General features: G+C 38.8%; 1 protein-coding gene across 1 annotated transcript; it reads right to left on the bottom strand.

The window, feature by feature from the left end:
* Window positions 1-221: 221 nt before the first annotated feature.
* Window positions 222-10,606, bottom strand: LOC310934575 (secretagogin-like; the record flags this gene model as incomplete). Its single annotated transcript, XM_083898326.1, has 11 exons — window positions 222-353; window positions 911-979; window positions 1,748-1,807; window positions 1,936-1,981; window positions 2,609-2,664; window positions 3,218-3,295; window positions 3,960-4,016; window positions 5,262-5,351; window positions 7,442-7,534; window positions 10,154-10,224; window positions 10,537-10,606. The coding sequence occupies 11 exons, from the start codon at window positions 10,604-10,606 to the stop codon at window positions 222-224; spliced, it is 822 nt and encodes a 273-aa protein (XP_083754452.1).
* Window positions 10,607-11,810: the final 1,204 nt, after the last annotated feature.

The following is an 11,810-nucleotide window of genomic DNA, read 5'->3' as shown; positions in this document are numbered from 1 at the left end:
TATCTACAAAACCTTCACATCTAATTAGTTTCTCTTGTTTTTTTGTTTTTTTTGAAACATGCACAATTTCAAACCATATAACGCGGTATTCATTCATTTATTTATTTAATTATCATCTTCACGATCAAATAACACCTTATGAATATTGACCTTAGACAGATCCGGATCAAATCACAGAATTCTTCCATCATTCACTACACAACACAACACGTATCATTTCTTTAACTAAGGTTACTCTTGACTCCCAGACACAGCGAGAGCTCATTTCTCTGGATCTTTCCGTCCTTGTTGACGTCGCAGTGACGCAGCAGAACGGCTCGCAGCTTGTCCAGCTCAGAACCAGTGATACTGGGCTGGAGAAGAGAGAGGAGGGAGGAGAAGCCATTATACAGCACTGTTAATGTTAATGCGGTGTTTATAAGCAGAACACATGTTCTTTTAGCCTTTGATTTAGCCTTTATTTCCTGCTAATTTCATGCAAATGGTGGAACCCACCCAATCGTTAGTGTGATGTCAGATTTGAGTTCACTACACCCATCAAAGTGAACAAACTGAATAACCACTATAGTAATATTGCAAAAACGCAGTGGTGAACTGGTGAGTTTTTTTAAAATTTGCCTCCTGCAACCTCAGATAAAGGGCTTTGACTCTACTCTATAATATACATCAGTAAAATAACCATTCAACCCACTGAGTTGATGTTTTCCTTTTTATTTCAAAATCACCAACCCTTTGAGGGGTGGATTCTTTTAGCTGTGAGAAATAATATCATAAAACAGAATCTTCAAGTAAAATAAGGCAACTTTATACCACTAAGAGTGATATTTTGTGCATGAATCACCTAATAGGTAAACAGCACTCTGGTATATCTGACCACAACAAAGCATCAGGGACAACAGGAAACACTTACTCTGACCAGCTCCATCATGTCTTTGACAAAGCCGTCCACTTCGGGGCCCTCCAGTGCTCCTGTCTTACTCTGAACAACAAAAACATTATTAAATTATTAAAACAATATTTTGTCATTCTTGAGTTTCACATCCTACACACTGCTTCTAAGCATTTTTATTTGATGTACTGTAGTTTGTTCATACCAGATTAATAACAACATTAAGTGGCTGTTGCTTTTGGCAGGAGTTAAACTCTCTCTCCTGCTGTTATGCCTCACAAACGTAGATGAAATAGAGCAAAAAAGCTTGTATCACATGCACCTATAGACACATATAGTCATGGATAGGATTGCACAGAGCAAAGGAAGCTGATCAGAGAGTCCACGTAGGAATCAATTCCTTCCATCTGGCACTAAACCGAGCAAGTGACTGGAAAATGTAATGGGTGCTTAGAGTTATTATGTTACATTAGAGCTAATGGAGAAAATTGGATTCACGGCCCACGTTCTAATACATGCAAATTTGAAAGTGCTTATTAATTGGGAAGGGAAGGATGTCATCCCCTGGGTTAGTGTAAATAAGTACAACAGATTAGGTCGTGGAGTAAAAATCAAATTGAATCATCTGTTAAAGCAGTGCACTGAGTCAACACAGTGAATAATGTGTGAAATACAACGAAACAGTGCAGTCGAAAAAAGCAACAGGTTGATCATATTATTCGGATCAAGATTATTCAAGATTATCAAGATTCTGATTATTCCTTAAACCAAACTACCAACGTCCACATTTGCAAGTTTATTGTCTAAGACCTGTTGAAATATTTATCCTAATGTTCTCCAGCGCAATGCAGTACTTACAACGTCATAATGGTTAAAGATCTTCTCGAAGTCTCTCTTTCTCTCGTCTTTACTGCCGGCCTGAAAAAAGAGTGACGAATTGAAACCCAAAAATGAGCCGAGAGATCACGTGACATCTCATTGTCCTGTTGCAGCGTGTTTTATCTTCTAACACACTGGTTAAGGAATGACAGGAACAGCAAACTTACATCCAACTGGAACTGGAGCAGGAAATTCTCTTCTAAAGCCAAGATCCTTAGTAAGGACAAAGATAAGAGGAATGAACAGGACATGAAACAGCAAAGTACTACGTTATTATTGTAGAATGGCCCCCACACTTTTGTAGCAGTTAATTTTATATACAGTAAAACACTCAAAATAAATGTGACAGTGATTGTTCAGATATGTTTTTTAAATCTACATTTCCTGCTGTAGAATAAAGTAGAGCTGTGGAATTAATGCTTTCTAATCTAGTCAGGGTTTTCTGCTCACACCGTGCTCTCAAACCTCAACTTTAAATGTAAAATATCTGGTCCATTGTAACTGTATACATGTCTCAATATGAAGTAACTCATCAACACAGTGATTTTCTATCTCAAATTGGACCATATTGGTCTTCAAATGAGTGAACCGAAAACTGCTTTATATACTTTTCAAACCTACATGATTTATACAGTTTACATAATGCCCAATGACTCAGGCAATGCAGTACCAGGGATTGACCCAATGATCCTCAGGTTAGTGGACAACCCACTAAACGCCCCACTTCATGCAATTTATGGACAAGTGCCAAACTGCACAATTTAAACTGTATAATACATAACCAATAAATCACACATAGTAACATTTTAACAATGTAGAAGAAGAGCTTCTTAAAAATACCTGGCCAGGTCATTTAAATCCAAACGTCCATCCTTGTTTTTGTCAAAGATTTTCATCTGCAAGAGAAAAAGAATGTATGGAGAAGGATGAAACTTAAAAAAATCACTGTGAATCTCTGGTCATTGCTGGTTATTTCATCTCTCACCATCTGAGACTCTAGAAACAGTTTATCATTGGATCTGAGTCGGGGGTTAATCTTCTTTAGAATGAAATCTTTAAAATATTCAGAGGTAACTGAGGAAAACAGTGCATCACTGCCTGTGTTCTGCGTCAGTCTTCACAAATGAAAAAATCCTGCAGGAAGTGTCTTTATTCTTGGTAAATTCCTTTACAGGGCCATTTAAATCATACCATTTTAAAGATTCACTGAATATACTTAAAGTGTAACTTCTTTCTTTCACCTTCAAGCATGAGAACTGAAAGATGTGACTATTGATACTATAGTTCACAGTCATTTTTCATTCAGTAACAAGGAAACGTGTGTGTGTGTGTGTGTGTGTGTGTGTGTGTGTGTGTGTGTGTGTGTGTGTGTGTGTGTGTGTGTGTGTGTGTGTGTGTGTGTGTGTGTGTGTGTGTGTGTGTGTGTGTGTGTGTGTGTATGCTAGTTACCATTGCGTCAGTGTACTTCTCCAGCTTCTCGGATGACACGTCGTTGCGGTGCTGCTGGAACAGGTCTCTCAGGAAAGCCTGAGGAATATCAACAATGTGTCCTTTAATCAAACAGCAAAACAGTCACATCCAGTGTTCACTGATTGATGATGAATGATTCTACATGTTTCATTTTCTTTATGTTTTATCCCTTTAACACCTAAGCTTTAAAAATGTCCATCTGGCCCTTTTTTGCTTATTGAACCCATAAAAGGGCCAGGAAATGTCATATTTCCAGGACACCTGGCAGTTACTCACAATTTACTGCATGTTAAAAGAGTGTATGAACAATGTAAAGTCAAGAAAAACAAAAAATGGAATTTGATTTTAGAGTTCTTGTAGATGAATAAGAGATTTTAATTTTGAAATTTGAACAGGACATTTCCAATAGAATTGTTTGAGTATATATCTCCAAATTTGATATTTGATACAATACTATGCCCTCTGCTCCGTTTTTGTGTGTCAGTGAAATTACCGGAATAACCACATGATTGGCTTTGAAATGCAAGCTCTTAGCTCTCAGAAACTGTTGGAATTTTGGATACGCTCTGTGTTAAAGGGTTAACATGAAACACTGGTGAAAGATCGCAGTCCTCTGTTCAAGGACAAAACAAATGTGACACTGGCAGAGGAGAAGATGTGTGTTTAACTGGTTTTGGGGTGTGAAGTGGTGTGTCTGGTTTGTTCATTTTAACAAGCTCACCCTTAGCTCCTGAGCTGATATGTAGCCACTGCAGTCAACGTCATATTTCCTCCATATCTGCAGTGGCATAGAGAGGTCAAATTAGTACATGGTAACAGGGGAACATAGTGAGTGGGAAATATTATGAAAGCACAACATGTACAAAAAAAAATAATTACAAACTAAAATACAGTTGAAATTCTTGTAAAATGTTGGGTTATTCCTGGCACCCAAGTCCTGATTGCCAATAAATAAGAGGATAATGTATAGGCAGCCGTTCCTATAGCAACATTGCAGTCAAGACATATCGATGGATTGTGATCTTAACGGTCACAATGCCTGACCACACCTTTCAAACCATGACGTGCAGTGTCGGACGGTAATGTGTTAGCCAGTAATATATCACTGTAATATTATGACTCTACCCAGCATCACTGCATTACCAGATTTGTTTTTGTCCTTTCCAAACTGTCTTATGATAATGTGTCTTCACACTAGGTCACGGGCAGGACACATCAGAGGTAATATGCAGAAAACTGTCAAAGTTGGAAAAAGGCAGATTTCTTGGTGTAAATACAGAGTTTACGTTGGACACACTGGCCAAAGAGGACACCTCATAAGTACTTTCTTTCATTAACCCAACCACTGGGGGGCGCACATCCAATGTACTCCTAGTGCCGGTCCCAAGCTCAGATAAAAGGGTAGGGTTGCATCAGGACAGACATCTGGCATAAAACTAAATATGTGGATCTATAAAAAAACAATACCGCAGGTCCCGGGTTAACAATCGCCATCGGTGCTAATGACCGACAGGGTGTTGATGGACATTTTGCGACTGTTGGCCTAAAAACAGAGGAAGAGGAGCGAGAGAACAGAGGGTAAGGGTAGATTGTGGAGGTGAGACTGGGGACATTAAATGTAGGAACTACAACTAGTAAAGGTAGAGACCAGCTGATATGATGGAGAGAAATAAGGTTGACATATTGTGTCCGCAAGAGACCAAGTGAAAAGGAACAAGGCCAGAAGCATCAGAGGTGGATTCAAAGTGTTCTACCATAGTTTAGATAAAAAAAAGTGATATCTTGAAGGTAATCTTGAAGGATGGAAGTCTTTTTCTGAAGAGTGTTCTGGGAGTGATGAGAGAGTCAGACAGAATAGCGAGTGTGCAGCTCGAAATTGAAGTTGTGATGTTGAATGTTGTTAAGGAGGACATAAGGATAGGACAAGATGGAGGCAGACGATCTGCTGTGCCGACTCCTAAAGGGAGAAGCTGAAAAAAGAAGAAGAAGAATTAACATATTGCATTAAGTTATGTGATCTTACTTTCATGAATTCAACGCTGCTGTCCAGAGGAGCCTCTCTGCGAAAAACTAACAGGAAGTTCTCATCTTCAGGGAGGATCATATTGGCCAACTAAGCGAACGGGAAGGAGAGAGAAGACAGACTGAGTTATTAAATGACAGTGTTCCACATTTTCAGAAAACTAGTTTTGTAGAAACGGTTAAAAAAAACTAAACAAAAATACAAACCAAAGTGGACTCCAGATAATACCATCATCAACAAGTCTTTCCTTGATAGTTGCCAAGGAAACTTGTGGGTCTATATCCTGGAGAGCTTACTGTGTGTAGAAATAAGTGCCGTCTAATGTGAGAGTGCAGACTGTAACAATACAGTGGACTCCTCCGCTCACCACTTCCCCCCACTTATTACTTTGGTGTTTGCTCCTCTTCCCTATTCTTCTTCTTTGTTGGTTTATCTATTGGGTTGATGTGGGCGGAGCCATTCTTCATTAATGTAGTAAGCATGTAGAATCCTCAACCTAAATGTGAATGAAAACTCGTATCTAAACATATCTGCTTAGATGTTGGTAAAAAAAACACTAAAAAAAAACCACACAACTGCCATAGAAATAGTGCAATATCTCACACACAGGTGTTTGTATACTGATGACTATCATCATAGTAAATTTAAGCTGAGATATGATAAATTAATGTATTTTATTCCTAACTGAATGTACTGATGTACATAATCTAAGAAATAAAAATGTTTCCAAATACTATCTACTATCTACATGACTATCTGAATGGCTAGAAGCTAAAAGGATTGTGCATCATTTGGATTATTCATCCCATCACCAGTTACTCTTAGCTCTTTCCCATTTATTATGTTTCCCTCGTCCTCCTCTAAAAACATCAGCCATCCATTAGGAGATTAAACTTGCCAATCAGCATAGAGCCACGACTGTAGAACAGCGCAGATGGGGCGGAAAAAAACCCCCCGCAATGCACCAACAGTGATGCAAGTTCAGAGAAGTCAGATGTTCCAGAGCATAAAACACCCATCGATACACTCACTAAGTAAGTCAGTAAAACTAATGCATTTAAATAGTTTTTTGTGTCACGGCAAACGTGAAAAATCCAAAGATATTGAACCAACAGAGCAAAGAACACAATAGGTCCAATATAGTGATGTACTGTATGAAAGTAAACCCGACACTGTGTCTAATAGATGAGATCTGATCATGTGATTGAGTTCTGACACAGGATACTGTGGCTGTCACTCACTCACTTCCACTTTTTGGTGCTGTTGTGTACAAAGGCAACAGTGTGAGAGCTGAAACAGCACGAGGTATTAAAGCCAGTGGTCAGTGTGGGCATGTTTGGCATATTGAATGAAGAAATTCAACTTAATGACTGTCAGTGGTGATGTACTGTATGCATATTTTATAATGGTAATAGAGCATCTGTATTGGACTGTATGGGACTGGATATTTGTGAATACATTGGCATGAGTTTCTGAGAAGTGGGATGATGTATGTTTGGTGCACAGAGAGAGAGCTTTGACTGCCTCTGCATTAGCCTCAGTAAATCAGTAATGTCAGTAGGCCACTTACACTGTAGTGCATTTATGGATTGATTTTCAGCCTCTTTAGCAAAAGCTTTGGGGTCTGTGGGTGCAAAGCATTAAGGGATTGGTCTAATTTTCAGGATGGCCACGAACTGCAGCAACGCTTCTGGCAGTTTGTCAGTACGGTTTCATTTAATAAACGAGTTGAACGTCAAGAATAATTCACATTTTCCCACTTGAAAAAACAAACAAACAAACAATAGGACTTTTTAATTGTGCCATTCAGACAGGATGTTAATTTACACCTGACGAACGGTTGGAATGATCTATCCTTGACTGTAGCTTCATGGTCTTGGAAATGAGTCTTTGTCCGAGCTACATGAGCTGAATTAAAGCTACAGGAGGTCACAGAGAGACAGAGGTGGTGACATTAAGTAAGGGGATGAGTGGAACAGTAATGAGAGACAGAGAGATAGAAAAGATAGGTTCTCGTTGAAAACTTGACAGAGAATCGAGGAAGTGTTAGTATTTTGATGGCTGCTTCATACATAGCAAAGGTCCACATATTGTCTAATTAATAAAAAACAAACATAGCAGTAATTCAAGTCTACTCGCTAGAATAAAGAATAGAGTAGAGGAGATGATTTTAGACATACCTCCTCAATCTGTAGTTTCCCATCAGCAGTGACATCGTAGGCTGACATAAACCTCTTCTTCAGTGTCTGAACTTTCTCTTCTGTCACTTTCTCCTGTTTGGACACAAAACATTAAAACACAACATGAATATTTTCAGCAAAGCCACCAAATACAAATACAGTGATATAATCTGTAATCTGTAAATTGGTCAGTTGAGACTACTGTGGTGTAGATAATGAAAAAAAACAAACAATGTGATACATGATGCATATTTAAGCAGATTGCCACCAAATATTCAGTGAGTTACAAAAGCTGCGCCATGACACATGCATATGCTTATCTGAGCTAACAATCACATTCTCTCTTCCTGTGTAGATGTTTTTTTTTTTCTTTTCTTAACCCAGAGCAGAAGCAAAAAGGTTGAAGCAGCTGGAAGCAAGAACATTCTTTGATGGTTTTAATTTTAAAATATATTTAGCAGCCAATTTTCCAGCGTCTCCTTAAACTCCTTGGCGACCGTACTGTAACTATAGAAACCTGGACATCTATGGTGCCCGCATGAAACGATGAATCATCATTTTCATTCACTGCAGAGCACACAGTCCACAGACTACAAGGAGCCAGGTCCTCGTGATTTACACGCATACACAAGTGTTAGGCCCCTCCTGTTGCTAAGCAGAAATGTTAATATGACAGACTTGACGTGCACAACAGAACGTAGATAGACGCCGTCGACGTCGATCAATTTTGATTCCTTCAGTCGTGTGAAATAAACAAAATAAATATTTTTATTTCAGATTTCACTGATAAGTGGATTATTTTATTTAATTTTCTTCCAAAATGGAAAGGTTACATTAGCTGCAGTGAGTGAGGAGTATAATCATACCAGTATATACAAATATAAATATGTATATATATATAAATATATATATATATGACTAAACCTTACAGTCACTCAATAATTTAATGATGTACAGTTCAAAAAGTGTTTTTAAAGGCGACACCATGTACAGTTATTATTCTGAGTTAAGGGGAACAAAATCAATGCTGTATTAAATGTAAGTGACAGCTGTCTTTGTCCTGATATTAATGGCTCATAAAAGGAGGTAGCGATGGTTAGGATAGGCTATCAAAACTAATTTTACCAGAGGAAATGAAGACCTTTGTCAAATACTGATAAGTTACTGTGATAACTGACTCGGGGTTAAAGTGACCTTAATATAATATGAACCAGAATTCAGTTTCCTGAAGAACCAGGTTCAGTAAACTCAGAGTTAAAACTAAAACCACTCTCTGAAACAGAGTCGTGGTAAAGGAGTGTTTTTTTTTTTTTTTAGTTTGTACCTTGAGAGTGATATCACTCATCCTGCAGACATTAAGGAAAGAGCAAACATTAGAGACAGTGACATGTGGTCGGTGATCTGTTTGTTTTAGTGCAGTCCTATTAGTATCCAAGGAAGTCCGGACACACACACACACAGACACACAAACGTGGGTTCAGCATAACAGCTCATTACACACTTCATACAAAAACACACATTTCCCCCTCAGGTCAATTTGTAACCAATTCAAGTGCTTTTCCTTTGACAGGGACCAGAGATCTTCCTCCATGTTGTAAGTAACCTCCTTACTTACTTACAGTCTCCCCACCCATCCAGATAACTTCATAGAGGCTCAGCTGCTCACAGAGCAGAGACCAAAAAATGCTGTAAACTCTGCGTCTGCAGCCAATTGAATTGTCCTAAAGCTGATTTCATTTGACTACTTTATCCTCCACATGAGGGGGTTTGCAGGGAGCTGCAGCCAATCCCAGCTGACATATAGGGAACTGAAGACAGGGTCACACCCTTGACAGGTTTCCAGTCCATCACAGGAGACAACACACAGAGACAAACAACCACTCAGTCATTTTAGAGTGTCCAATGAACTTATTTCAATCGGCATGTCTTTAGACTGTGAGAAGAAGCAGGAGAACTCTGTGTCACCTCCAGAAGCTGATTTAAGCTTTGAATTTTGACAAACTGTTTCCAATAAAAGGGCCTTTCTGCACGGAGTTTGCATGTCCTCCCTGTGTGTGCATGGGGTTTTCTCTGGGATCGTCCCACAGTCAAAAACATGCAATATGGGGATTACCGTAGGTGTGAGAGTGAGAGTGTGAATGGTTGTTTGTCTCTGTATGTGGCCCTACGGTGGACTGAGAAACTGTCCAGTGTGACCCCGCCTATCGCCCTATGTCAGCTGAGATTGGCACAACACCGCCCCGCGACCCTCCTGTGGAGGATAAAGTGGTAGAAAATGGATGGATGGATGTTTCCAATAAACTAGTCAAATCAAATCAGACACAGTTCACATAACATGGGTTACACAATGTTTAAGGGATCAACCGTGACACAGGTAAACATGGGGTCAGTCAATAATCGGGACATTTGATATTGGAGACCGACTGAACCAATTATAATTGACCTCTTCATCCTGGAAAACTCCGACAGTGGACTTTTAACAAAGTTTAGATGCATCCGACTGAATCTAAGCTGCTCACACAATGTTCCATTTCCATCGTCTGCCACTTGTGTCAGAGCCATCATTAAATGGATATGAATCGCCTGTTCACGTGATTTTGATATGTTCTGAATCACAGGGGCTTCAAATAAAGTTGTCATTGAATAATGTTAGGATGCGGTTATCGTGATAACTTGGGGGGTGAGAAATCATCCAAACAAAGCTCACTTTACCTGTGGACGCAGTTTTTTCATCATGTGACGGAAAAACTCATCAAGCTCTTTGCCCTCAATGTAGCCATTATCTGTACAAAGGAAAGAAAAACACACACAAGTGGTGCAGTCATTAGGTTATAAATCAAATTAAAGAAGCTGCTTTTTTTCCCCTCATTCTCAAGTGACAAAGAGAATCAATTCCTGTGTCAGTCTTACTTTACTGTCCCACAAAATGTGTTAAGTTAAATACTTTTATGTTTAATATGGTACAAGCAACTCAACACAAATGTCAACACAAGGACACTCTTTTCCACTTAACCCTTCACAACAGTGGCTGAATGTGATCAATGTTATAGAGAGCATTATTTTTTTTAAACAAAAATAAAAAAAACTGTTCTTACCATCTGCATCAAAGTGTTGCCAGATGTCCAGGAAACCAGCTGCATCCAGGTTGTCAAACGCACTGTCCATTTTTTTTTTTTTATGAATTAAACTGCCTTCAGCTTTTAAACATAAAAACAATAAAGGCTGAGGTGACGCACTGTGCTGTTGAACTGTTCAGTAGCAGGCTTGGTTGACATATGCTCTTTTCTGATTAGTAAAACCACACCTTCTCTGTGAACGAGAGAGAAAGAGAGAGAGAGAGGGAGGAAGAGAGAGAGAGAGAGAGAGAGAGAGAGAGAGTACACACATAAGTGAAGCATTGTATTAGCCATCTGGTGGCTGTATTGTTACACTGCAGCACAGATCTGCAACTTCAAGAAAGAGAAAATGCAGAGATTAGAAGTCCTGTAAAATTACTTTAATCAGCATTATTTACATGAAGAAATGTCTCCTCCCAGCTCAGGAAATATTGTTTATTTATCTGCATCAACCTCATTGAAAGTAACACTGAACAGACATGTAATAACACATCAATACACACAGATAATTAAATTCTACATGAACACAATGCACAAGCAACAACAACAAAAAAAGTTTCAAGACAATCACCGACGACTTTCCTTTTTTTTTTTTTTTTTTATTATTCCAAATAAGTTACAAACCCCAAGTATAGTAGTGTACTTAGTATGAAAACAATATACTGTAGGCATGTGACAATACCACAGTGTCCATTTATTACACATACATGTACACATGCATACGCCTGCATGTATGAAAGCACATACAGTGTCTATACATACAGTACGACTCACAGCCACGTCATCATGCCAACGCACGCACGCACACGCGCAAAACCCAAACTCAAAGCTACAGGTTATTTTCACGTTCTCCTCACAATTGAAACGGATGTTTTCTTTCTTTTCTTTTTTAAATTATACAATGAATAATTGTCAGTCTTTCACACAAGCCAGTTGCTCTCCATCCAAAAACAATAGAGAATGTTCAGAACAATCTTTTCTTTTTTTTGTTGCTTTAAACATTTGTTTCCTATACCCCAGCGTCCTGGTACCATGTTCCACACACACAGATATTTTTGAAAATGGCACCGAGACTGAGAATCAGAGCAGTCATTGACATCAAGAACAGATTTTCTTTATACAGCGGGAACTGTTCTAGTTGTTCCCAAGACATCAAGACGTGTGGAGGAGCTAAAACCTAACCACAAACCTACAAAAAAGAAGAAAAAACAGGGATCATGAGAACACCATCGGACATGATGCGTGAACAGTGA

The sequence above is a fragment of the Microchirus variegatus genome (genome assembly GCF_963457635.1).
Source record: "Microchirus variegatus genome assembly, chromosome: 1".
Taxonomy (NCBI): Eukaryota; Metazoa; Chordata; class Actinopteri; order Pleuronectiformes; family Soleidae; genus Microchirus; species Microchirus variegatus.
This window is presented reverse-complemented; position numbering and strand designations above follow the sequence as displayed.